Here is a 27,511-nt window from a genome sequence, read left to right as displayed (position 1 = left end):
CTCACCAGAGTAAATTTGTTACTTTTAAAACATGGAGAGACACTAAAAAAACAGAAAACTTGAAAACAAAAACTAAATGGTAGTATTTTACTAAAACACAAAAACATAAAAAAAATCTAGAGAGAAGCAACGATAAAACGGAAAAAAATGGATAGTTAATATTTTATCAGACCTTTTGATGAAGCATAAATGAGATGGAAAAGAGAAAAAAGAAACACGGAAGGTGGCGTGGTAAAAAAAATAAAAAAAATCGGACGGAGGAAAGCTAGGATGCAGAGGAAAGGTAGGGTGGTAAACAAAGGGAAAACCGGACGGAATGAGCATTGTGCGGTGCTCGAACTAGCACTCCACGTGCGCCACGCATATTAGCACTACCACTATTATTATCTATCAGTATTTATAACCTGAGGAACAACCTAATATTCAAAATCAATCAATGCAAAATGTAACACTCATGGGCATAATTAAGCATATAAATTAATAACAATATTGGATTGGCCCAGACCTAGCCTAGGCTCTATGTGGTCACAACTCTCGACTATGCCTTCTGCCAGGGCCAGGATGCCTCTGCACTCAAGTTGAGCATCGTTTAACATTGACCAAAAGAATGTAGTATCCAACTATGCATTTACTACCGCTACTTCTTCTTCGTTGTCCTCGTCCTCATTGTTTTCCTCTTCTTCCACCTCCTCATCCTTCAATGGTGATGATGATGATTCCTCCGCCTCCTCCTTCTTGTCCTTATTGTCCTCCTCCTTGTATATGTTTAAAGGTTCACTAGTCTCAATATAGCTGAACATTCTTAGTTCTCTGGTTTCAAACTTTGCCACTGGTGTGCCTTCTATTGCCCTTGAGAGAATACTCCCAGCCTTGAGGGAGCATGGCAAGTGCCGGTACACTATATTACTAAGTCTCTCATTGAACATTTGCTGATAGATGTTTGTTAAGATGCACTTGCCGTAAGCAAAGTATGGATGCCCGATCTTCTGGCTAGGTTGAAGCCCTTGTATGGTGCGCCAATGTCTCCATCTTTGTTTGTCACATCGTCCCTCTAATATCCACACCTATAGATAAACAAATATTACACAACTTACATAGGAAAAATATATTAGTTCTCATATTACAGAGAACATATAATAAACATTACAATCTTCGTATGAAAAGATATCCACAAACATGCAAGTTAAAATTCAACTTGAATAAATAGGAAAACAATGAAATAAATTAACTATGAGTAGTGAGTACTACTTACAATTAAATTTGTTTTTTTTTCAACACATGCAAGTCGAATTTAAACTTACATATTTAGGAAGTAATATATCGCATATTAATCTTGTTGATTTTTGAAGTGTACGAGCGGTTCCTAAACTTGTGCGGGTGTGTCATCTAGCTCCCTAGACCCTCAAAATGCATTTTCGGGTTCTCGAACTTGTCTTGGGTGTAGTATAGATCCAAACGAGATGTAACCCGCTACATACGTTGATGTGGCTTGCCACGGTAGTGCCTACTTGTTTGTCAGACCCATGGGTCGGTCATAAAGGAAAAAATGATATTAAAAAAAATTGTATCCTCTCTACCTTCGAAATTTTATCGTTTTTCTATCTACCTAAGATGAGAAAATATGGTTTTAAATTTTATTTTTTATATATGCTTGACACATGTGGATTCCACTAACACGTAGGAGCCACCGTGGCAATGCCACGTCAGCGCATGGAGCGAGTTAGAACCTGTTTGTACCTATATGACACCCATGACAAATTTAGGGACCTAAAAATGTATTTTTCTCTTTTTCTAGTTTGATTCACCCCTGTGTACATTAATCACTCGTGTGTAATTGAGCCTGTAATTTTTTTATAATACTGGTAAAAGAATTACTAGCATTATAAGCTGGTAGTAATTTTTTTACAACCATCTAATAACGGTGCCAAACGATGTGGGGGCATTCATGCAAGTAAATTTGTTACTTTTGAAGGGGGCATTCATGCGAGTAAATTTGTTATGGAGTAGTTTGGTAAGTGCAGTGGTGGGATGCTGGGAGCAAATGAAAAACTCAACAAAGTAAATTTGTTACTTTTAAAACATGGAGGGACACTAGAAAAACAGAAAACTCGGAAAGAAAAACTAGATAGTAATATTTTACTACAACGAGAAAAAAAAATCTAAAGAGAAGGAACGAGAGAACGGAAAAATCTACATAGTTAATATTTTATCAGGCCTTTTGATGAAGCATAAATGAGATAGAAAAAAGAAACACGGTAGGTGGGAAAAACCGGACGGCAGAAAGGTTGGATACAGAGAAGAGAAAACCGAACGGAGAGAGCGTTGTGCGGTACTCGAACTAGCATTCCGCGTGCAGCGCGTGTATTAGCGCCTCCAATATTATTTATCTATAAGTATTTATAAGTTGAGGAATAACCTAAATTTGAAATCAATCAATGCAAAATTTAACACTGATGGGCAGAAGCATATAAATTAAAGACAATATTGGATTGGGCCCCTCCAAGCCTAGGCTCTATGTGGTCACGCCTCTCGACTATGCCTTCAGCCAGGGCCAGGATGCCTCTACACTCAAGATGAGAATCGTTTAACATTGATCCAAAGAATGTAGTACCCAACTATGCATTTACTGCCGCTTCTTCTTCTTCTTCTTCTTCGTCCTCGTCCTCGTCAAATTCCTTTTTTTCTTCTTCTTCTTCTTCTTCTTCTTCTTCCGATGATGATGATGATGATGATTCCTCCACCTCCTCCTTGTCCTTCTTATCCTTCTTGTCCTCCTCCTCCTTGTATATGTTTAAAGGTTCACTAGTCTCAATATAGCTGTACATTCTTAGTTCTTCGGTTTTAAACTTTGCCACTGGTGTGCCTTCTATTGCCCTTGAGAGAATACTCCCAGCCTTGAGGGAGCATGGCAAGTGCCGGTACACTATATTAAGTCTCTCCCTAACCATTTTTCGATAGATGTTTGTTAAGATGCACTTTCCATAAGCAAAGTATGGTCGCCCGATCTTCTGGTTAGGCTGAAGCCCTTGTATGGTGCGTCATTGGCTCCATCTTTGTTTGTCACCTCGTCCCTCTAATATCCACACCTGTAGATAATCAAATATTACACAAATTACATAGAAAAAATAGGTTAGTTCTTATATTATAGAGAACATATAATAAAGTTTACCATCTTGGTATGGAAAGATATCCACAAACATGCAAGTTTAAATTTCAACTTAAATAAATAGGAACAAAAATAAAATAAATTAATTATGAGTAGTGCGTACTACTTACAATTAAATTTGGTTTTTTCAACACATGCAAGTCGAATTTAAACTTACATATTTAGAAAGTAATATATCGCATATTAATCTTATCAATTTTGAAGTGTATGAGTGGTTCCTAAACTTGTGTGAGTGTATCATCTAGGTCCCTAAACCCTCAATATGTTTTTGGGTTCTCGACTTGTCCTGGGTATTATATAGATTCAAACGAGCTCTAACCCGCTCCATATATTGATGTGGCATGCTATGATAGTGCATACTTGTTAGTCCGACCCACGTGTCGGTCACATAGGAAAAAATAAAATTAAAAAAAAACATGTTGTTTCCTCTATGCCTTCAAATTAAATTTTATCTTTTTTCTATCTACCTAGGATGAGAAAATATGGTTTTAAATTTTATTTTTTATATTTGCTTGACACATATGGATTTCACTTACTCGTAGGCGCCACCGTGGCAATGCCGCGCCAACGTATGAGCGGGTTAGAATCTGTTTGGACCTATATAACACCCTTAACAAATTTCAGGGACCTGTTTAAAGACCGGCAATGTATTTCACTCTTTAGATTTTTATGGATGATATGGAAAATCGAGTGGACCTTGGAAAGAGACTTGGGTGAGTGTACCTCAATGTGGAATGAGTTCCGCCGGTGGATGGCGATGGAGGCCCCCAGCCTCCCACCGACATCCGTCAGCTGGCAGCAGGTGTCCTCCTTCGCCATGGACACCAGCAAGCGGCACTTGCTCATCGCCGGCAGCGGCGCGACGGCCGCGACGCGCTCGTGCTCGAGGTCGAACGACATGATCTCCCTTCCCACGGTGACCCACTACGTGGCGCCGTCGACGCTGACGACGCCCCAGGCGGTGCACGGGCTCCACGGCGGCACCTTCACCGCGCGCCACCGCGCGCCGCCGTAGCCGGCGGCGGTGTCGTCCCCCAGCGTGAGGACATCCACCACCCCGTCGCCATGGCCGCCGCAGCCATGGCGGGAGGGGGACGACGACGATGACGACGCGGCGGCGGAGTACCCCAGCGAGACATCGTCCACCACCCCACCATCGGCGGCGACGGGACGTGGAGGGACTCGCCGGTGACCGGGTTGATCACGACGATGCTGCCGTAGTAGAGGGGATCTCGGTCGAACCACAAGCAGATCAGGCCGTTGCACGAGCCGACCTTGTCGTCGTTGTTGTAGCGAGCGAAGAAATCCCTATCGCCGCCGCCGCCGTCCTCCTCCTTGCAGAAGAGGGAGAGGGAGGTGACGTCGCAGTCGTCTCCGGCGAGGTCGTGGAGGAGGAACGCGGAGGGGGGCTCATACCGGCCGTCCTTGAAGAAGACGAGCGGGTTGGCGCGCCTCCGCTGCACCTCCGGCTCGACCTCGTCGACGACGTCGCGCCACCGCCGGCACATGAGGCGGAGCCGCCGCTGGCCGCTGATCTGCGGGAGCCGCCTTAGGATCTCCTAGAGCACGTCCGTCGGGACGACGTCGCCCCACCGGTCGTCGCCGTCGTCCATCGCCGGCGCCGGCGTTTCAGGATCAAGCTGATCGATGTTGGCGACACCGTCCGGGGGCTAAGTAGTAGTAGTTCAGCTAATCAAAGAATATCCTATGCAGCTACGGTCTACGCGATATGCATGGGAATCGGTCAAAAATTTTGGATTCTCTCTCGAATTTCTTCCAGATTAGCTGAGGGCCTGAGGCTTGTTGAAACTAGTTCAAATTCCTTTGAATTTTGTACTGTATTCGATTTTTTCTTGGTAATTAAGTTTTCTTTTTTTTCTGTACGAGGTAAAGCGTCTCTGATGATGATGGTTGGAGTCAAGTGTTTGCATTAGCTCGAAGGATGCAAGTGGCTAAGTGCGTAGTCTCACTACCAAAAAAACCCATATACTAGTTTTTCACATGGTAGTATAAAATTTGGAAGAAAAATAAAACAAAAATAAGGGGAAAAATCAGTTTGCCTACCCCACATGCAAGGGCGCTGATGGGTGGCTGACCGCGCGCGGGTGCAACCACGCAATCAGTTTGTCCACCTTTACATATTCATATGTATATATAAATTTTAACGCAAAAACTAATCGGCGAGGCCTCTCGATATTATCTTATCACGCGACGCCAACCATAAAAGCCGTGGAGAAGCCAGCGCACATGCATGCCTTTTTTTCTATTACACATGCATGTATTTTTTCCCCTTCTTACAAAGTTTTCTCTCAAATTACTTATCCGATCTATAATCCGATTACACTTTTGTGTTCGTTACAATTAAATCTTCAAAACTAGATCTTACATGATTATACTACGATAAAAAAATATTTATACTTGTAAATTACTTTTATTATATACTTAAGTTACTTTTATCATATATATAAATTACTTTTAGATTTGACTAAATTACTTTTTATATATTCATAATGCTTTAAGTCGATTATGTTTATTATAGTTTTTAGTCAACTGTATAATTTATGGACTTTAAATTTAATTTTTAGATACAAAATATTTTTCTCTCGAATTTACTTCTAATGTTGTAACAACTTACTTTTATTTTGTGCTAACTTACTTCTATTTCATAGCTAAGTTACATCTATTGTATAGCTAAGTTACTACTACAATTTAAATAAATTACTTTTAAATTAATGAAATATTTGAATATATTTAACATGGATCTTGTTTTGTCTCATATTTTATGTAGAGTACAATGATGTAAATAGATCATGAAAATAATACGTGATTTAAAAGATATAAGTTATTAAAGAGCTTAAATCTAAAAGTAATTTATGTATAGGACAAAAGTAACTTACATATATAATAAAAGTATTTACAGCATAGATATTCTTTTATCAGAATATAATCGTGTAAGATCTTGTTGTAAAGATTTAATTGCAACGATCATAATGGTGTAATCGGATTATAGATTGGATAAGTAATTTAGGAGAAAACTCTCTAGGAAGAAAAAAAAAGGCGTGTACTGTTGAGTGTACTAGTAACTGTTTTTTGGGAAGAGAAGGACGTCGCTGGGTAGCGATATGCCGCTAGCGCGCGCGATCTAGCCGTGTCCAAATTTTAAACATATACACAAGTATACGTGTATCCTACTTTATACATGTGTAAATGGTTATATATATACACATCAAAAGTTTGTACATATATGTATAAACATTCTATATGTACCTTATCATTTTTACATATAAATTTTAGATGTATATGTATATCTTTCGATGTAAAAAATTATATATATACCCATATCAAATTATGCATATGCATAGAATGTTTGTAAGTATACGTAGAATGTTGACACGTATACATATGGATGGGGTACTCCGCACTACTGGAGACCGGAAAGCTCCCGTTTTGGTCATTTTGCTATATGACTCTGTTTCAATAATTTGAATTTGAATTTCAACTTATGACAATTTCAAATAACATTTTCAAATACTAAATGATTTCTACTAAAAAGTCATCAACAACAAAGTTATATAAATCATTAATATCTACAACATTTGTTTTGGTCATTTTGCCATATGACTATGTTTCGATAATTTGAATTTGAATTTTAAATTATAACAACTTCAAACAACATTTTTAAATACTAAATGATTTCAACTGAAAAGGTCATCAACAACAAAGTTATATAAATCATCAATATCTACAACTTTTGTTTTGGTCATTTTGCTATATGACTCTGTTTCAATAATTTCAATTTGAATTTTAAATTATGACAACTTCAAACAATATTTTCAAATACTAAATGATTTCAACTGAGCACTAGATGCAATAATCCCTGAGCTTAATGAGGCCCGGATTCGGTTGTATGAATGGAAGGGAGAGAGAGGGGTAGCCATGGTGGTTGAGAGAGGATCGAAGATAATTGGGAGAAAGTGTGCCTAATTAATTTTGTATTATCATTGTAAACTTGAAAGATAGCTTTTTTATGTTTTTTCAAAAAAATTGACCGTATGAATTATATTTACAAATATTTATATTTAAAAATCCACCGTATGAATCATGTTCGAAATACAATGTTCAAATGTTTTATTACCCTTGAACTGCATTAATTTTTTCAATAGCAACCGACATGTGGACCATGTCTGTACTACTTTGGAGTAGCTTCTAGCCCTTCCCGAGCGTCTAGCAGAAAAATAAACACGGGAACTTTTAACTCCGTTAGGTGCAAACGAAGTTCCACTGCTGGTCAATGGAACAGAGCAGGATATGAGCACGTGCACCATGGAGGTTACCGTGTTCTTACGCGCTACACACGGTAAGTTTAAAGTTACCTTGTGCTGAACCTAGCACCCGGTATTTTTTTCCTGGGTTACCGAATTCATAGTGGTACACCCGGTAAGTTACCGTGTGTTTTCAGAAAACACCCGGTAACACTCCGCAGCACACGGGAGCTTTACAGTCTCTAGTAGTGCCGTATCTCATGAAAACCGACTGCTTAGATAAGAGCCTGGACGGAGATTCTCTAACTTTCTGAGGGTGGATTTTAAACTCGTCTCGAGGAGACATCCCCTGGTTGCTTTCATACCACTCAAATAGTTATGAAAAAATTTAAAAAATTAAGATGTATTAACATGTGATAAATTACTCTATAAACATGTAACGTAAAATTCATATGTTTCTCTCTTCTCCCTCAACTCAAACATCTCCAACAGTATTTCTATCTTTTCTTATGGCCTCCGCTTGGCCTCCATCAACTCAAACATTTTAAGCTTTGTTCGGGAGTCCTGGCACGTAAAATGAAGCTCGTATTATTGCATAATTAATTAAGTATTAACTAATTTTTTTTTGAAAAAGGGATTAATATGATTTTTTAAAACAACTTTCATATAGAAAGTTTTTGCGTAAATCACACCGTCTAGCGGTTTGAAAAGTGTGCGCGTGGAAAACGAGAAAGGTGGGTTAGGAAAATGGGGGGAAGAACACAGCTTTAGTAACCAATACAGTGCTTCATCTATGTATAGCTTCTACTTGTTCACGACAGATTTGGTGGTTGATGACTCCGATACCATATTGTTAGAGACATCTTCTCTAAGAAAATAACAACAATCTTCAATACAATTCACACGTATATAACCAGTTGCTTGAGTTGAAACTAAGGATGAAGAGAAAGGAGATACAAGCTTTAAAAGGTTCTAGAGCTAAGGTAGGGTCTGAAGGAAGGAGGAGAGGTAGGGGAAGGAAATCGATAAGGGAGCCAACCGGCCTTAAGGTGGCTGCCGCTCCGCCATCGTTCGCCGTCCACACAATCTTCATCGATCCTCTCACATTGCAGCCTCTGTTATTTTTGTTTGGGCAAATTTTGCTACAAGAAACTCGTTATGTGTGGTTTTAGCCCAGGGACACCGTAAAAACGTGGCTTTGGGGACAGACACTCCATAACCGTGTGGCTTTGGGGAAAGACACTCCATAACTGTGGATATTTGCCGATGGACACCGCGCCGTCTAACTAAAGCTTGCCGTGCTGACGTGGCGGTTGGGAGCCTGGTTTTTTACTCGGTCGGACCTAAACGCCCCTGCACCTTATCCTCATATTAGACGAGAGAACATGAGAGAGAATGAGAGACAGCTCTTTGGACGGCATCGACGCGTGGCCATCCCAAGTCACAACTCAGTCGCCCCATCTCACTTTCCATTCCACTGCCGACCACATCGAGAGAACGAACTCCAGCCGCTCCTTTCTTCCTCATCTTCATCACCGGCCACGAAGAAGACGATGGCCGCATTCGTCGATGAGCTACGGTCGTCTCCTCTCCTCTCACGTTATGTTACCTTCTCAAGATGCCGATTCCATTCCCTCTAATTTCGCCCTTTTTCATGTAGTGGATCGACGGGATCGCCGTTGTGCCCAGATGAGCTCTGGAGCGCGCACCGGGCGCCGCCATGACGGCATCGTCACTTATGCTGCCAATCTGGACCAAGCTGGCCCAAGCTGTCGCGCCAGCGTCTTCGCCTCATCCTCCCCTCCATTCCCCCTCAAGTACCCCCTAAGAATGGTGCACCGTAGAGGGAGAGCACACCCCTTTCTTCCTCGGCACCGTTCTGAACCTGCCGCCTAACACCATCGTCGATTCCACCTCCTCCGGTGAGCCATTTATCGATTCTTTGCGCATGAACCATCCCTAGAACCTCTTTAACACGAAGTACATACATTCATGGCAGTTCTTGAAGTAAAACGCGCTGCTGCCGTCTTCCCGAGTGATTGAGATGTTCCGCCAGCTGTCACCGACGACCAAGCTTCGACATCTCTTCCCGACAGTTGGGTGAGCACCCTAGAGCCTAGAGGACCACATGCATGCAATTCATCCACTTAGAAACAGCCTCCAAGACCACATGCAACACCACCCCGAGAACCACCGCCGCTTCCATCGCCGTCGTCATTGATTCCGGCCACCATAGCTTGCAAGAAAACCACCTATAACCTTGCCTTGAACCCCTCTACATTTTCTCTTTAGGTTGCATGCTGAGATTATCCACCGTTCACCGCCAGTGAGCTCGAGAACGAGCTCGGCCATGGCTAGCTCTGTGTTAGCTCGAACCAAGGACCTCTGTTGAGAAGAATCAAAACTCTAGGTACTAGTTTGTAAAAGCTACCTCACACATGAAAACAATCATAGGACTGCGGGTTGGTTCCTAGAAAACTCAAGGGCCTTTCTGCATATTCGCACGATATTTAGGTCCGACCAAGGCATTTAGGTCCACATAAGGCGCAGGGGCATTTAGGTCCGACTAGGGCTCCGACCGCCACGTTAGCACGGCAAGCTTCAGTTAGACGGCGTGGTGTCCATCGGCAAATATCCACGGTTATGGAGTGTCTTTCCCTAAAGCAACGTTTTTGCGGTGTCCCTGAGTTAAAACCACAGATAACGAGTGTCTTGTAGCAACATTTGCCTTTTTTTTATGGTCTTCCTTGGGTTTGATGGGCCTGGCTGAACTGACCCATGTGTGCAGTCCACCCGAGGCCCTAACACTGAAGGAGCCGTATATATATACACATACATATATATATATATAAATATACACATATATATATATACATATATATATATATAAGTGTTACACATAAGAGAAGTAAGTAAAAGAAACCTTACATACTTACTCCGTTTCTAAATATTTGATGTCGTTGACTTTTTAAAACATGTTTGACCATTCATCTTATTAAAAAATAATTAAGTAATTATTAATTCTCCTATCATTTGATTCATTGCTAAATATACTTTCATGTATATATATAGTTTTACATATTTCACAAATATTTTTTAATAAGACGAACGGTTAAACATGTGTTAAAAAGTCAACGGCGTTAAACATTTAAAAACGGAGGGAATATATTAGTGCAAATGAAAACGTTGAGGCTGATAGTGTCTCCGTTGTCTCGACGTAGGAGAACACTTGGATGATCAACCAGCCACACCAGGCTACGTATATACATCCATTGTTGAGGTGGTGTGCACGCACTAAAATGTACGGATATCGCCGCGTGTTGGTCATGATGATGTGTTGTTCTCCATGGGAAAAATAGTACTCGCTCTTTTACTAAATGTTTAAAGCTGTTGACTTTTTTAAACATATTTGACCGTTCGTCTTATTTAAAAAATTTAAGTAATTATTAATTCTTTTTCCTATCATTTGATTCATTGTTAAATATACTTTTATGTATATACTCCCTCCGTTTCGAAATGTTTGACACCGTTGACTTTTTAGCACATGTTTGACCGTTCGTCTTATTCAAAAACTATTGTGAAATATGTAAAATTATATACCTACATAAAAATATATTTAACAATGAATCAAATAATAGAAAAAGAATTAATAATTACTTAAATTTTTTGAATAAGACAAACGGTTAAACATATGCTAAAAGGTCAACGGCGTCAAACATTTCGAAACAGATGGAGTATATAGTTTTACGTATTTCACAAGAGTTTTTGAATAAGACGAATGGTCAAACGTGTTTTAAAAAGTAAACGACGTCAAATATTTAGGACAGAGGGAGTATATGGCCGTGTGATCTGTTGGTGGTATTTATGGATCCTGCCCATGCTGCCCATGCACCCTGTACTGGTCAAGATCGTGAGCCCATGCATCAGCAATGGCGGCGCCGTCCATGGCGAGTACACGTCGCGCCGTCGACGCTCAGGAGGCCACGGTTGACGTCGCAGTTCCCTCCATATGTGAGGTTCTCGCGCCGTCGTCGCCCTGCCGCAGCGCCGTGTACACCTTCACCACGTCGAACACCGAGACCTCGCCGCGGACGGGGATGTGGACGATCGATCTGTTTGTACTTTCCCCGTCGTCGGGTGGCAGCCGAAGCTGACGGCGGCGCGATGGAACACGCAGTTCCGAGGCAGCCGCGGCGGCACGGGGCGGGACGGGCGAGCGTCTCGATCGCCGGTGGCCGGGTTGACAAGCGTGATGCCGCCGGTGCTCTCTTCCAGCAGGGAGAGCAGGCCGTTGCGGCGGCCGAACACGACGAGCGCCGCGGCTCAAGACACGCCGGCTGCAGATGAACTCGCCGGACAGGTCGTCGAAACATAAGGCAGGGCCGAGCAAAACTGCCTGTTCGGTCCGGTGCTAGCCTTCTCCGAATTTTGTGTGCTGGCGCTGTCGGCGTGTGGGTGGTGGCATATTTTTTTTCCTTTTTCCTGATTACGACTCTTCAGGGTTGTAATCTTGTATTTTTTTTCCTGCTTTATTAATAGAATTTTGTTAAATAAACTGCCTTTTCGCAAGCTAAGAAATTGAAACAGGGTTTAAAAAATAATGTTGGAAAAAAGGCAAAATCACAAGGGAAAATCAGCCAACTTTGGCAAAGGGGAATTTGCTTCTCAGGGCACGGATTTACCCAAAACCAATAAAACGTTGTAAAAACCAATGACTTTCAGTTAACGTCGTACGAAAGCTAGCCAAAATCGATCAGCTTTCAGTAGCGGTTTCATGAGCGTTCGTGAAACCCATCTCTTTTCCACAACAGGGTTCTGGGATCTAATAGCAAAATAATTTCGGCCTGCACCGAAATGGACGAAATTTGGTATTTTGGATGAATTTCGGATATTTTGGACGAATTTAATCAAATATGAACCAAATTTGAATTAAATGGAGACGAATTTATGAGGAACTATTGTCTCGGACCTCACCGAGATAGGTGAATTTTGCTGAAATTTGGACCTCTCGGTGAATCCCAGAACCCTGTTCCACAATCTCGTCATCCCCTCACGCACGTCGCACTTGCTGAGCCCGCCACTGCCACCTTCTCCCCAAGGGAGTTCATGGCAAACATGCCAAAGTGCTACTCAATTTAATTTGAGACAAGTCCACGAGCAATTTTCATTGGCAACAAATACGTTGTTCAACTATGAATTCTCTCTATTAGTTGTCCCATCAGTGGGGAACGTAATAATATTGTCACTGTTTGCAAGTCACATAAAAATAACGGGGATTAATCTTTCAGTGTAGTAAAATGTCAAAACGTCAAAGAAAATGTTACACCGATCATATATATGCATGATATAAACGGAAAACTCAAATAATCTCTTAAGGGGATATCTCTTCATTTTTGCATGTTACTTAAAAAGTCATTAAAAAATTAAAAAAAGTTAGTAGGATAGATTAATATGTGGTATGTCACTTCACAAATATATATGCAAATTCAAATTCAACTTATACAAGTAGCTAGAAACAAAAATAACAAATTTGACCATGAACAGAATGCGTAATTCATGGTCAAATTTGTTATTTTTGTTTCGAATTGTATGGATTGAATTTTAACTCGCACGCATGTTAGTAAAAAGATATATCATATATTGATCTATCTTGACAATTTTTTTAAAAACTTTTGATAATTTTTTAAACGACATGCACAAAACAGGGATATCCCATCAAGATACAAAAATCCACTTCCGATATAAACATAGCATAACTACTTCTTTGAGTTCTCTCTACATCTGTACCGCATATAGGGATGCAAGTGCGGCGGGCTAGCGGTTTTTTTTCCCACTTATTCCATTCATCTTTTCTTCTAAATTTTATACTATCATTCGAGAAATAAACTAAGAAGCATGTTTTTATACGGGTAGCGGGACAATCCACTTGTATCACTAACCGCATATTCACCTAGCGGCTCCGTGGTTCCGACGTAGGGAAACGCCTGGACGTCGTACATCGGCACCGCAGCCGCCGTGTCCGCCGTCGCGAGGTGGGCCAGCGCGAGGCGGCTCCCGTCACAGAGGCGGTGCAGCCGGTGCGCGTGCGCCGATCTGCGTCTCGTCCGCACGTCGGTCGTCAGGACGTGCTCGCCGTGGCAGAAGTATGGCCACACCATGCGCTGCCAGCCCGGGGCCAACCCCTGTATGCTGTATCGCCGTGCCCATGTTCGCTGCTCCTCCTCGTCTCCTGATCTTCCACCTTCGAGCACCCACACCTGCACGCACGACACACGCATGCAGGAGCAGATTATTTTTCGCAGTGAATATATATAAGAGTGAATTAACTATATATTTCAAGAAAGTTGCAAACAGGTACTGATCCGGCGCTTAACTCATGGGAAGCAGACTGGATCTATTCGGGACTACATTGAGAATTTCAAGACTATAATGCACCATGCAAGATCGGAAAAATCGTACAGATTTTATAAAACCATGTGCTATGGCCCGAATCCATAGTAGGATTAGGACGACGTATACTTGGTAGATAGTAGGAACGGCACATTATGGCAAAAAATGTTTGATTCAGAGAGTGAGGAATTAAACGACAGAAATTAGAATAGAAATATCAATTGATTCGTGTCGATCTTAAAAAAATATAAGAAGCAAAGTTTACCCTTTGAGTTTGAGTTTTGCTATGAGTTTTTACTATCGTGCAAAAGTTATATAGGCTTTATCCTCGGTTCAATACATAATGACCGAGGCCAACTTTGGTTGGTTAATCTGATCAGTTCATCGATGGTCGATGCCCGAGCGGTTAATGGTTAATGGGGACGGACTGTAAATTCGTTGACGATATGTCTACGCTGGTTAAAATCCAGCTCGACCCAAAAATCTATATATTATATATAGTATTAGAAGCTAGTGGTGGGGGGAATTTAATTTGGATGTAAAATTTCGCCAACTTTAAATGGAGATTTACTGATAGGATTTCAGTTCATTCTTTGTTAATTTTTTTCGCTTTGTTTTGAGCTCAAAGACTATTGTACCAAGTGTTTTTGTTGGAGCAAAGGATGGATTTTATCTGTTATTAAGAAAAAAACATGTTTATGGGAGGGAATACTGAATTAAGCTGCCTAGATATATGGCCACGTTGGCGGAACTACTCTCTCCCCCTGCGATTTTAAGATGTGGATGGAGAGAATAGATATATGGCCACGTTGGTGGAACTACCCTCTCTCCCTGCAATTTTAAGATGTGGACGTAGAGGAGTTTAAGATGTGGATGGAGAGGAGTGTGTTTGGTTGACATTCTTCTATTTGCTCCCACCAATGGTGGTGTTTGTGTTGTAGGCGCTTGGTTTGGCTGACGTTTTTTTCCCCCTAATTATAGCCTCCCAAAACTATTTTTTTTAAAAAAAATTCATGTTATATCAATAGCCTATTGAAGTTTAGCATTGTCCTATGCGATTCTTTTCTTTTTGAAAAAGTTATATCTACCTAGCTATCAAAACAGCAGCAAAACAGATAATCCTACCAAAAATAGGGGTTAAATTAGCAAAGACATATATTTCGTTTAAATCATATATTAACAGATATTAGATGCTTATATGGTCGACTAATTTGTACCTCAACAATGGTTGTCGTCGGGTAGCTGTCAGCGCATCCCATCACGGCAACTCCCAGCCTTCCGCCGACGACGGCCAGGGCACCCAGCCATGTCCCGAGCGGCATCGCCGGGAGCGGCGCCTCGACGGCCACGACGCGCTCGTGCTCGAGGTCGAACGACATGACGGCGTTGTCCGCGGCGACCCAGTACGCGGCGCCGTCGAGGCTGACGACGCCCAGGCGGACGTGGCAGCTCGAGCCTGGCGGCGCCGCCACCTCCCGCCACGTCGCGCCATCGCCGACGCCGACGTCCCCTAGCGTGAACACCTTCACCACGTCGAGCGGGCTGCACCAGCTGCTGGAAGAGGCGGCGGCCATGGCGTCGTCGGCGGGGAGGTGCACGATCTTGTACTTGCCCGTGATCGGGTGGTACCCGAAGCTGAGACAGCTGACGACCAGCGGGGTGCGGCGACGCCGGCGTTTCGGAGGCAGCCGCGGCGGCGGCGGGATGGCGAGCGTCTCGCCGGTGGACGGGTTGACGAGGGTGAGGCGGCCGGTGCCCTCCTCCCACAGAGCGATCACGCCGTTGCAGCAGCCGACCATGGCGAGCTCCGCCGCCGTCCCCGTGCCGCTGTTCCAGATCTCCCTGCCGCTTGAAGACGGCGGCGACAGGTCGTCGAAGACGTGGGCGGAGCACCTCGGCTCCGGCGAGTGGCCGCTACGGTTCAAGAAGAAGACCAGTGCCTTGGCGCGGTGGCTCTGGCCCTCCGGCGTGCGCGCGTCGACGACGTCGCGCCACCGCCGGCAGACGAGGCGGGAACGCCGCCGGGCGCTCGGCGGGAGGCGTAGCAGGATCTCCACGAAGGCGTCAGTCGGGAGGCCGTCCATGATGCTGTCGTCCATGGCGGCGGCGGCGGCGGCGGCGATCTGTCTCGCGATCGCTTCGTCCTGGAGGACACGATGATTTTGTGGGCTCCAAGTCGTAGTCGTTGATTATAGGAAACCGAACCGGGCCGTGGATCCGGCTGGCAAAAGGAAAGGAAATATGGGCCACAAGCTTAAGTGCTAATGGGCTAGTATGGGCTAATTTGCTGATGCAAGACAGTGTCACACTGGTTACTTTTTCAATTGCTCGAAAAGAACGAGAGTGTGTCTAGTACTCTTTAATTTCGATCATAAATATTTAAGAGCACTGCTACATGTACTAATTTTTTAGAACTCTTACTAACAAATTTCTCATCTGTTTGATTTAACTAGATAGAAGTTAAAGAAAATCTAGATTTACTCACAGCATGCCACGTCAGAGTTTGTAAGCATTTTATAAGAAAATTGTGATGTGTATTGACTTTTCCAATATTTATTATGTTTAGAGTAAGACTAATTTATATTGGACATCAACTTTATATTGGAAATAAATTAATCGTATAGTGATATTACTTTTCAAATCAAATGTATATATATACCATTTTTTGTTTTTAAATTAAGAATTTAAAAAGCAATCTTAGGTCAAAGTTTGAGAGGTTTGATAAAATATTCTTTTTAATTGCCAAATATTTATTAGAGTGAAGTACACGGACGGTTCTTGAAATTGTGCAAGTGTGTCATCTAGATATTTAAACTCTCAAATACATTTTCACGTTCTCGAACTTGTCTTAGATGTCATAGATATTCAGACGGGTTCCAACCCGCTTCATGCGCCTACGTGTCTTAGATAGCATCAGGTCCCACTTGTGAGTCAAATAGAAAAAATAGGACTAACTAAAAGACATATTTCTCCTCTCTACCTTAAAATAAAAAAGCATTTTTTAAATTTTATGTTTTATCCTCTCTACCTTAAAATAAAAAAGTATTTTTAAATTTTATATCTTTTCTCCTCTACCTAAGATGAGAAAAAATGTTTAAAATTTTATTTTATTTTATGTGATTGATATGTGGATCCAACTGATATGTAGGTGTCAACATGCCACGTTAGTGTACGGAGTGGGTTCGAGCCCGTTTGGATCCGTATGACACCGGGGACAAGTTTGAAAATCCGTAAATACATTTTTAGAGTTTGAAGATCTATATGAAACACCCACACAAGTTTAGGGAGCGCTCTTGCAGTTCACAACCGGAAGTTACAAAAGTTATTTCCACGGAAAGTTTCAATGTCGAAAGCTTTAATTTGTAGCTTTTGAAAGTTTCTATTTTTTTCTACAAACTTATATAATAATCCTATAGAATTACAATTTTTTTACCACTAAGAGAACAAGCCCGTGATGGCAATAAGTACGGAACTCTAGAGTAAGTGAACTCGGGTGCATGCTGTTGGGGGCTGCACGAATGGGCACATGTTAGGACCCTCCTTCTATTCGGTCATCGGTGGGCTTATAGGGAATTGCTCGTTTTAGTAGCATACAAGAGAGTTGTTTTAATTCATTTTAATCAATACATTTAGATTTTAAGCATGAATGTCTTTTTAATATTTCAATTCAACTTTTAAGAGTGATGTGACTTTATTTGTCTTAAAAATGAGTTCAACATATTATGACATTTCGAAATGTTTTATAGGTTTTATACGCATAATCAATAATAAAATAACTCTCCGTGACCGTGTCTCTATCTGAAACAATTTTTTTGGAGTGAATTTTTCAGTAGATAATGTGCTTTTATACTCTTGAGGATATATTTATGCTTCTTTAATTAAATTTTAATGTCTGGCTAATCTCTTCATTCCTATTCTATGCCAACACAGCACACCGAGTGCAGACAGGCATAAATAAAACAAATCACACACACAAGGACCTAGCAAAGTGGGATATTCATTGTTCCATATGCAATACCATCAGTTGCTGACCTTTTCTGAAGCTGAAGGATGAGCAACAAAGATCTGCCCCAGTTGACATATAGCCTGATATGATGCCAAGGATACATTTATACACACAGTTTTGTGTACCAAAAAGTGCAGAAGCCATGGTCCATGTCCAAACCATATGGCTCAGAGCTCACATCCTATGGATAACACCTCCAATTTATCCACTTTCTTGATTGTATAGCACTGCTTGCCCATCCCTTTGGACCCTACCATCACAAATATCTCTCCTTGTTGCTGGGGGACCCAAAGAGAGAAATATCCTGCAAGAGATATTTTTATAGGAGGGGAGAAGAAAAGGTGATGGATTGGTCACTGAAAAGTGGGGCCAAAAGTGCACCATTTGCATCCGAATTCATGTCTTTTTCACAAAGCTCAGACAAATCAAGATTTGGGGGCATTATTCATGGTCCATAGGAAAGGCCACTGGAGAGGAGTGGGCCAAGTTACTAGGAGACCATTCTTAACCATAAAATAGATATGCCTGACCTGGTAAATGCCAGGATTTTTTTCTGAGATATTCTTCATTTGTTTCAGCTAAAAATGGAGCTATTCAGTGGTGGTCCTTTTTCTTTCTTTCCGTTTTGACAGGGGATATATTAGATCACCTATAGTTTTTCTTCTTGATGGACAAATATATATGAATCGATTAATAAAGAACTTGGTTATTCAACAGCATTATTAAGTATTTGAGAATTTATAATTTCCATGAGAAATTATTCAATTAGTAGAAAATAATAGACTAAATCAATAATATGCCAATTCTTCCACAGTAATTTACAGGGCAATTTCTTTCACAATTTAACGAGCAAAATGTCACAGACAAGAAGCTTTGCTCTGACTTGTGCTTAACCATATGCACTGGCATTCACAAATCATAATGCATGCTTATTCAATTATAAAAGTTGCATACTCTTCAAGACAATCTCACATAAGTACTCCATCCGTTTCAGATTATAAGTCATTTTGACTTTTGTAAATTAAAATCGTAACATATTTTTTTAACGACTCACACTAGACAAGTTCTATTGATAGAGCAGGAAAAAAACAAGATTACAACTCTGGGGGATGGTAACCAGGAAAACGAAATAAGTAACATATTCATCACAAGATAAGTATACTATAAAAATATATTCAACTATAGATTCAATGTAACTAATTCAGTGTTGTAGATGTTACTATATTTGTCTAGAAATTTAGTTAAGCTTGGAGTAGTTTGAATTTAACCAAACTCAAAACGATTTATAGTCTGAAACGGAGGTAGTAAAACATTAATCGCAAGTTATGACCTTTCTTTTTACCTAATAAACATTCGCAGTGAAATGAAAATTTTGTTTACTCCACAACAACAAAAACAATACTCTTATTTTTTTTTTCACAGCCAAAAAAGTGCTCCTCCACATGCCTTCAATTCAGTACCATGTTTGACTTAAAAAACTGGCTGATATTATATTAGCCAAAACACCCAGTCGCACCACCCAAAAAAAGGAAATCCGACTTGGTAAGAAGCCTCCTCCTCCTCCCAGTCTCCAGAGGCACACACTCATCACTCTCTCTCCCTCTCCCTCTCCTCCACCTCACCTCACTCCCCACTACTTTCCCGCTCTCCTCGTATAAAACCTCCTCCACCCCCTCCCCTTGCATGCCTCAACGCCCCACCTCCAAGAAACCACCTCCCCTCCTCCCCTCAAATCCCTATCCCTATCTCGATCGGATCTTGGTTATTCCATGGTGCGTTGTTGATCAATTTGTTTGAGGTGAAGATTTGAGGAGGAGGAGATGAAGGTGGATACGGAGATGGAGAGGCTGCTCGACGAGATCCCCATGCTGCACCACGGCGACCTCCTCGGGCGGCGCGACGCGGCGGGGGATGATGGTGGTGGTGGTGGTGGGTTTGATGTGTCTTGCCTCATCAGGGAGCTCGCGGAGATGGGGGTGGTGGAGGGGGATGATGATGATGGGATGCTGTCGTCGCCGCCGGGGTTCTTTGGTGGTGGTGGCGGCGGTGGTTTGTCGCCGACGTCCAGCCTCTGTTTCGTGGGTCAGGATGGGGGGTTCACGGCGCCGTCGCGGCCGTTCTCGCTGGAGAGGCGCCGCGTGGACGCGCCGCCGCCGCCGCCGCCGACGCCGCCGTCGTCGCTGTTCGACCCGTTCGCCGGGTTCTGCCTGTTCGACGCCACCGCCGCCGCGGGCGCCGACTCCGACGGGTGGGACGTCAGGTGCTCGCCGCCCCCGCCCCCGCCGCCGCCGCAGGCGCCGCCGGCGAGGGGGCGGAGCAAGGCGGCGAGGAGGAAGGGCGGGTGCGCGGCGCCCGCCGCCGCCGCCGCGGCGGCGGCGGCGAGCCCGACGAAGAAGTCCGCCGCGGCGTCGGCGGCGGCGGCGAGGTACGAGAGCCTCGCCGGGCTGCGCGGGTTCATGTACCACATCGCCAGGGACCAGCACGGGTGCCGGTTCCTGCAGCAGCGGCTCGATGACGGCAAGCGCGAGGTCGACTTCATCTTCGCCGGCGTCGCGCGCCACGCCGTCGAGCTGATGGTGAACCCGTTCGGCAACTACCTCATGCAGAAGCTCCTCGCCGTCTGCGACGACGAGCAGCGGATGGCCATCGTCCTCACCCTCACCAAGGACCCCTTCGTCCTCGTCAGGATCTCCCTCAATGTCCACGGGTACTAACGATTCCCAACAATTAACTGCTAATTGAAAAAAATTTCGATTCTTTTTTGGCGAATTGTGTGTGATCATGGAGTTCAATTGCAGGACAAGGGCAGTGCAGAAGCTGATCGAGAGCCTGAGGACAAGGGAGGAGATCCAGCTCGTCGTCGAGGCGCTGCGCCCGGGGTTCTTGGAGCTCATCAAGGATCCTAATGGCAATCATGTCGTGCAGAGGTGCTTGCAATCCTTTGATGCCAATGACAACAAGGTAGGCATCCCAACTTTTCAATAATGTGGCTAAGTTTATATGCCCCTGCTGTCTGTATGGAATTCAGAAATTAAAATGGTAATTCCTTTTCATAAGTTTGTTATGGTGTAAGTACTCAGAAAAAAAAAAGAAGGAAGATGTGAGGATGCAGATATTGTGATGTGCAATCTGAATGAATAACTGTCGATCTTTGGTTGCTGACTGAAATTTTTTAGATAACAATGTTTGCTGTCCACAATTGAACTAGTAAAAAATTGTTTTTCTGATTGTGGTGCAAGTAGGGTAATGATAAGGCTTTCTCCCTGATGACGCATGAACTGTCTGAATTTGCTACTTTCAGCCAATCTTTGAGGCCGCTGCCGTTCACTGCCTCGACATTGGGATGCAATGCCATGGTTGCTGCGTCCTGCAGCGGTGCATTGCTCGTTCAGGGGGTGAGCAGAGGGAGAAGCTGGTTGCTGCGATCGCTTCGAATGGATTCGAACTTGCGCAAGATGCCTACGGGTAATACTCTGTTTGGAACTCTGCATTTGCATTTCTTATATTCTCTGCATTTGCATTTCTTATATTTCCTATATGAAACGAAAATGAGTATCTGTAGATACTGAACTGATGAGCATTACCTGCTCTGTTTTTCAGGAACTATGTTGTTCAGTATGTGATAGACCTGAAGGTACCCACTGCAAATGCAAGCCTGACAAAGCAGTTTCAGGGCAGGTATATTCACCTCTCCATGCAGAAGTTCAGCAGCAATGTGGTTGAGAAATGCCTGAAAGTGTTCAAGGAAGCTGACAAGGCTACCATCATCCTGGAGCTCCTTGCTGTGCCACACTTTGAGCAGCTGCTTCAGCACCCCTTTGCAAACTATGTCATCTACTCAGCTATCCAGAACTCCAAGGTAAAACACCTGATGCAAAAAATTGGGTAGTAACCAGAGTATCATGACAGCAACCTGAATTAACGGTATCGGTCGTTGCGCGTAAAATTTTCAGGGTTCACTCCACTCTGCGCTGACGAACGCAATTCGGCCTCATGTGGAACTGCTCAGGACTAGTCCATACTGCAAGAGGATCTACTCTCGAGCTTTGCTGAAGAAGTGATGAGCTGACGGGCGCTTTTTTCGGCATGTAACAACAAAGCCTGTTGTCTTGTGCTATTTCTTCAGATTCAAAGGGATAAAAAAGGTGATCGGGAAGACTGTTGTTTTGTGTTATTATTCAGATTCAAATCGGATAAAGGTGATCGCACCATGTAGATTTGTATAAATGAGTGTTCTTTAGTCATGTACTTTTAGCTGTACCTGTACTTGGTGCACTCTTGTGTTGTCATAAACCATCTGTGAGATGGAATAAGTTCCAATTGGGCAAATCATCATCACAAAATACCAATATCTTTAATGTCATTTGTTCATTATCCGAACAAGATTGTTGCTTCTTATTCTTCTTGGCGACTCTTCCAAATTATGGCAAGAAAAGAAACACCTTGCAAAAATAAATAAATAAATAAATAAAACAAACAATGGAGACATAGAATTTGTTATCCTCAATCAGATTGTCAAACAAACATTTTTCAGCACATACTAAATGAGTAGGCAGGAGCATGATTTCAGCCTTATTGTATGACCTAACAGTTAAATTAACTCAACTGTAAGCAAGGCCTTCCTCGTTTTGCCAATTCAATTTCTGTTGAATATTAACAGGGATTCTGTACCATTTATTTTTTTTGCAACCCTTCTATGTAGTGCACATGAGCTAAACGAAAAAGAAAGAGGAGAAGGAAGTAGACATAAGTAATACAATGCTTTCTCCAAAAGTTTTCACTGAAGCCAACACTAACTAAAAACACTTTTTGTCTATCCTCATGAACCGGGAAGTACTATGCTATTTGCTCTTCTTATATTACTATTTTGTACTTTGTTCATTGAATCTACATGAATACATTTTGATGATGAAATATGGGAAGTAAACATATTACCAAGTGTTTTCCCCAGTTTGCTCAAATGATGGAAGGCGAAAGCATCCTCGGCAACACCGGCATCTTGGGTTATAACAGTTTGATCCTCAAGCCTCCTCTGGCAATGTATTTATATACCCATTCAATCATGACTTTTTCTTTGAAGATCATGAATATTAGTTCATCTTCTTGCTCCTCCCGTGGCACAATGATCAACATGGTCGTCAAGTTCTAGTACTTGTCATGTAGGCAAAATTTGCCAGAGGACATCGAAAAAACGTGTAATTAGCTGGTGGACACCTCAAAAACACGAATTTGCTATAGGACACCGTAAAAAAATGGTAATTAGCTGCTGGACACCCACCAGATTATTTTATTATATGTGGAGGAATTGGAGAGAGAAACAGCTGTGTAAGTACGGTTCTACTCTTTGATTTTTTTTTCTTTTTCCTTATCCTTGTTCTTTTGTCACGCCCTGAACTAGCCCTGAGCAGAACTAGCCCGTGACGCTCTAAATTAACCTGTTAATCGATACCAGTCCCAGGAAACAGTGCTGGTATTACAGGAAGACAGAATATCACAGCAACAGAGGTCTCTTTATTACAGAGTAGGAGTACAGTCATGTTGGGCTGCGGACAGATCCCGAGCTCACAACTGCATTACAAAAGGGAAAGCGGAAGCCAAGACTTGGACCAATCATCATAGGCGCAACTTGGGAACTAGGCCGAAACCCTAAAACTCATCGTAACCGACTTGCTCCTGGAAGAACTCCTCGTCAACGGGATCCACATCATCTTCTTCAGCGACTGGGGGGGGGGGATTATTTATATAGAGCAAGGGTGAGTACAGGAGTACTCAGCAAGCCATGGGAATTAAGTGTTTAATGCAGGTTTCAAAGGAAAGGCTGTTGTTTTTGCAATTGATTTTATTTAAACTCCTTTTTGAAACAACTAAGTGAGTGCTTCTCAAACGACACGGATGAGGCAATGCGTCTCGTCCGGTCGGAGTATGTGCAATGTATCAGTCTTTGAATTGATTCAAGGTTGGCACCCGGCCAACAACCTTAAAACGGCCACCCGGGCCTGGCTGATCCCATTAGCCGCAGATTTACCAAACATCGAACCCATTCCACAGCAGCAATTTCACAAAGTAGTAGTCAAACAAAACTACGCTAGGAATCACCTCACATCCGCCCATGACCGTGGGCACGGCTGTTCGAACAGTTTAATAACCTCTGCAGAGGGGGTACACTTTACCCACACGACATTACTAACCCGGATCATCCAGCCCGTGCAGAACGGCCACGTCTAGAGACCTTAAGGCTTTTATGACAAGGCATTTCGAAAGCCGACATAGGTTCACCATATGCCAACGAGAGGGGTCCCAGACCAACACCAGATTAGGTCCCAGACCATACTGTGGCAGTAAACCCAGGGGTTCTCCCCGGCACCACCCCGTTGAATCCACATGTCTCTTGGCATCATGGCTCCCCTGATTAGCTAGTTACTCAGCCAGAGGTGTCCCATTCCACCCATGTGGTCACACTTGTCTTATGTTCGGATGAAATTCCAAGGAAACAGTCCTTAAGTGCAAGAGCGGGAAACCGTACTCCCGGTACGTTCCCCGGTCCGCGATTTTGGAAATTCATTTAGTTCGCAAGCACCGACCCAGGTGTCGGGTTTTCCAAGCCTTTTGTAAAACCCCAAGTTTTACCCATCGTTGGATAGTTTAAATTTGAGGGGAGGTGTTCCGATGCGCGTGTCCGAAGGCCTGTGCATCGAAGCACAACGGTCGATAAAGGAGGTTTAAGTGTTCAATAATTCAAGGAGGGTAATTGCAGCAATTAGGATTGGCGCCAGCAGGCTATCTTGCAAGCCACGGCCGATTTACTTGTGTTAATCCTATTCATGCAATATTTGCGGAAGAGAAATACTTAGATTTAAATTATAGGTGCAAGATGATCAAAGGTGACTTGCCTTGCTCGAGATCTTGAGCTTGATCTTCGAAATCCTTGCACTGCGGGTCTTCGGGCTCCGAAACTACACGTGAAACGGGGCAACTCAACAAACGGCGAAAATAAAGCCCTATTATTAACCTCTAAGTGTGCCATTAGCTGGATATCGAGATTTGAGGATTTTTGGAAGTTGAAGGGAGTCAAACGGATGCACGGTTGAGAAGATATTGAATTTCTAAGATTATTGGATTTTTGGTCTAAAGGAAAAGGATTTATTTAAATCCTTTTTGAAAAAGAAAAGAAAGAGGGAGGGGGAATAGACTTCGCGGGCGGCTTGAGCGCGGCCCGAGAGAGGTTGGCGCGGCCCGGCCTTGCCATTGGGCCGGCCGGCCTGAGGGGCGGTCCAAGGGGGCTCGCGGGGAGGGGAGGAGAGAGGGAGCCGGTGGGCCGGGTTCACCTCGCGTGGTCCCGAGTGGGACCCGCTTGTCGGCGACTCGGCTCACCGTGAGCAAGGTGCACGCCGGGCGTGCTAGGGTTTGGGGAGGGGAGGCGCGGTGCACGCGCGCGGCTCGCGGTGGACGTGGTGCGCGGCGGGCCCATGCGCAGCCTCTTGGCTCTCCGTGGGCCGCGCGCACGCGAGCGGGGACGGAGGGAGCGGCTGACCGGGGTTGGCTTGACCCGGTCTTGGCCGAGCTGGCACCGACGTGGCGCCTACGTGGCTGCCACGCGGGCCGGCTGGAGGAAGACGACGACGCCAGCCGGAACGGACGGCGGACGGCGGCGGCGAGCGACGGGGTGATCTACGGCAAGGCAGGCGAAGGCGAGCACACTGGGAGGTTGCACGGAACGAGGGGAGACGAGCCAACGGCTCGGATTCACCGGAGGGAGTTCGACAGTGGCGGATTGCGGTGGCGACCACCGGCGGTGAGAGAAGAGGGAAACGGCGACGAGACGACTAGGGTTCGATTCATTTACACTAGAGCATCTACGAGGTCTCCGGAGTTTGATTCTAGCGCCGGATTGGGCGGAGCTACACCGAGCGAGGCCAGCGACGAGAGGCGCTATCGAGCTCGGGCGGCGACGGCGGCGAGCACACCGCGAGCGGCGGCAAGGGTTGGGGCGGCGCTAGCTAGCTACCGGGGGGGAGGGGTCTACTCGTGCCACTACCCGAGTCTAAGGGGAGGAGATAGAGCGAGGAGGGAGAACGGGGATATGCACTACCGTGCGGGCGGGCGCAGTGACGATGGCCGACGGCGCAGGGCGTGATTGCTCCGGCCTCGGGCCGGGGAAGAGGAGGAAGACGTGCGCCCAGAGTCCCCTTCACGCGTCCTTCGCACGCACCGGCTCTCCCGGTGCTTTGGCGACGAACGGCGGAGGCGAGACAGAGGGGGGCGGCAATGGCGCGGTAGAGCGAGGGTGAAAGGGAAAGGGAAAGGAAGGGAGGGCGCCTTGGATTTATAGGGGCGACAATGTCGGTTTGGGAGGGAGGAACCGACATTGGGTGGTCAAGCCAGCGAGCTGGCGCTCCGGCTAACAGCCAAAACGGCGACAGGGAGGATGACGCCGGCGGAGGAAGAGAAAAAGGAAAAAGAAGAAAGAAAGGGGGGCTTGCCTCTTGCCTATTTGGGAAAAGAAGGAAGAAAAGAGAGGGCGATGAGGCAGTGGGAGGAGGAGCTCTGCCTCCAACCCTTGGAAGCATGTGCGGAGGTGGCGGGGTCGGGTCGTGATGACGGCGATGACGGCGGGGTGGTGTGGAGCGGAGCGGCGACACGGGCGGCAGGCGTGGGCAGGCGCGGCAGACGCTGACGGCGGCGGCGACCAGGCGGTCGGCCACCACCGCTCGCGGGGCCGAGCGGCTGCGCAGCTACAGGCGCGGCAGGGCAGCGGGGCCGGGCGGCGCAGACGGCGCAGGCGCGGCACCGGCGGCGACCACGCGGGCGCGCGCGCGAAGCAACGGCGCGCGGGGGCCGATTTCATGGGCGGGGAGCTCGTTGGGGATGGAGGCGGGGAGAGGGAGAGCGAGGGGGAGGCGCTCGGCGCGGCTCTCGCGCACGCGCACGCGCACGCGCGTGCGGTGCACGGCAGAGCGAGGGAGGGGAGGCAGAGAGAGAGAGAGAGAAAGATGGGCCGAGAGGGAAATCGGCCCACCGAACCTGAGGGAGGCAAACTAGACTTTTGCGGAGGAATTCGATTTGGGAAGGAATTGGATTCGGGATTTGAGATCTGGAATTGGCACGGAGACTGACTACAAGCAAAGAAACAATTTTCGCAATTAGGGTTTTTAAAATTTAAATTTTTCCCGCTAGGCGCCATGACGGAACGGGCGCTACATCTTTTCTCTCTATCTCATTCTTTCTCTCTTCTTCAAGACAGCCCGAGGGCGACGGCGCGGTGGTGTGCGCGACAGTGGGCACAAAATCTGAACAAGCGCCACAAAATCTGAGAAATCTCTCACTCGATCACTGGAACAGAAGAAAATCAAAATTACCCACCTCTTCGTAGGTCTCACCTTTGGCCCTGAGGAGCACGAGGAAAGCGCCGATGTGCACCTCGTTCTCCTCCTCCAGCAGCAGTCGCAGTGTCGCCTCTGCCTCTTCCTCCGACAAACAACCAAACAAAAATCAAACAAACGGCTGAGACGAACCCTAGACTAGATGAGGACGAAGAGGGGAGAAGCGACGAGACATTGAGGGCGCACCTTGTCAAAGGAGGCGGTGCGGGGGGAGGCATCGGAGGCCGGCACGGCGGTGTGCTGCACGGCGACGCGGGGCGGCGTCGGGAGGCGCGCGGGGAGCGGCCGCGCGTGATGCGCGCAGAGG

The 27,511-nt window shown here is 45.0% G+C and overlaps 2 protein-coding genes and 1 pseudogene across 2 annotated transcripts; 1 reads left to right on the top strand and 2 right to left on the bottom strand.

Annotated features, from left to right (window-relative positions):
- Positions 1-620: 620 nt before the first annotated feature.
- On the bottom strand, positions 621-13,586 carry LOC127756331 (uncharacterized; annotated as a pseudogene).
- A 1,401-nt stretch (positions 13,587-14,987) lies between these two features.
- LOC127758045 (putative F-box protein At1g19160) lies at positions 14,988-16,058 on the bottom strand. Its single transcript, XM_052283664.1, has one exon. It carries the CDS (start codon positions 15,915-15,917, stop codon positions 14,988-14,990), a length of 930 nt encoding a protein of 309 aa, XP_052139624.1. The 5' UTR covers positions 15,918-16,058.
- Positions 16,059-19,383: 3,325 nt separating this feature from the next.
- On the top strand, positions 19,384-22,210 carry LOC127756933 (putative pumilio homolog 8, chloroplastic). Its single transcript, XM_052282320.1, has 5 exons — positions 19,384-20,531; positions 20,623-20,785; positions 21,126-21,289; positions 21,425-21,683; positions 21,778-22,210. The coding sequence occupies exons 1-5, from the start codon at positions 19,645-19,647 to the stop codon at positions 21,883-21,885; spliced, it is 1,581 nt and encodes a 526-aa protein (XP_052138280.1). The 5' UTR covers positions 19,384-19,644; the 3' UTR covers positions 21,886-22,210.
- Positions 22,211-27,511: the final 5,301 nt, after the last annotated feature.

This window comes from Oryza glaberrima, chromosome 12 (genome assembly GCF_000147395.1).
Source record: "Oryza glaberrima chromosome 12, OglaRS2, whole genome shotgun sequence".
NCBI classification, from domain to species: Eukaryota; Viridiplantae; Streptophyta; class Magnoliopsida; order Poales; family Poaceae; genus Oryza; species Oryza glaberrima.
Note: the sequence above shows the minus strand (reverse complement) of the source record. Positions and strands in the feature narration are given on the sequence as shown.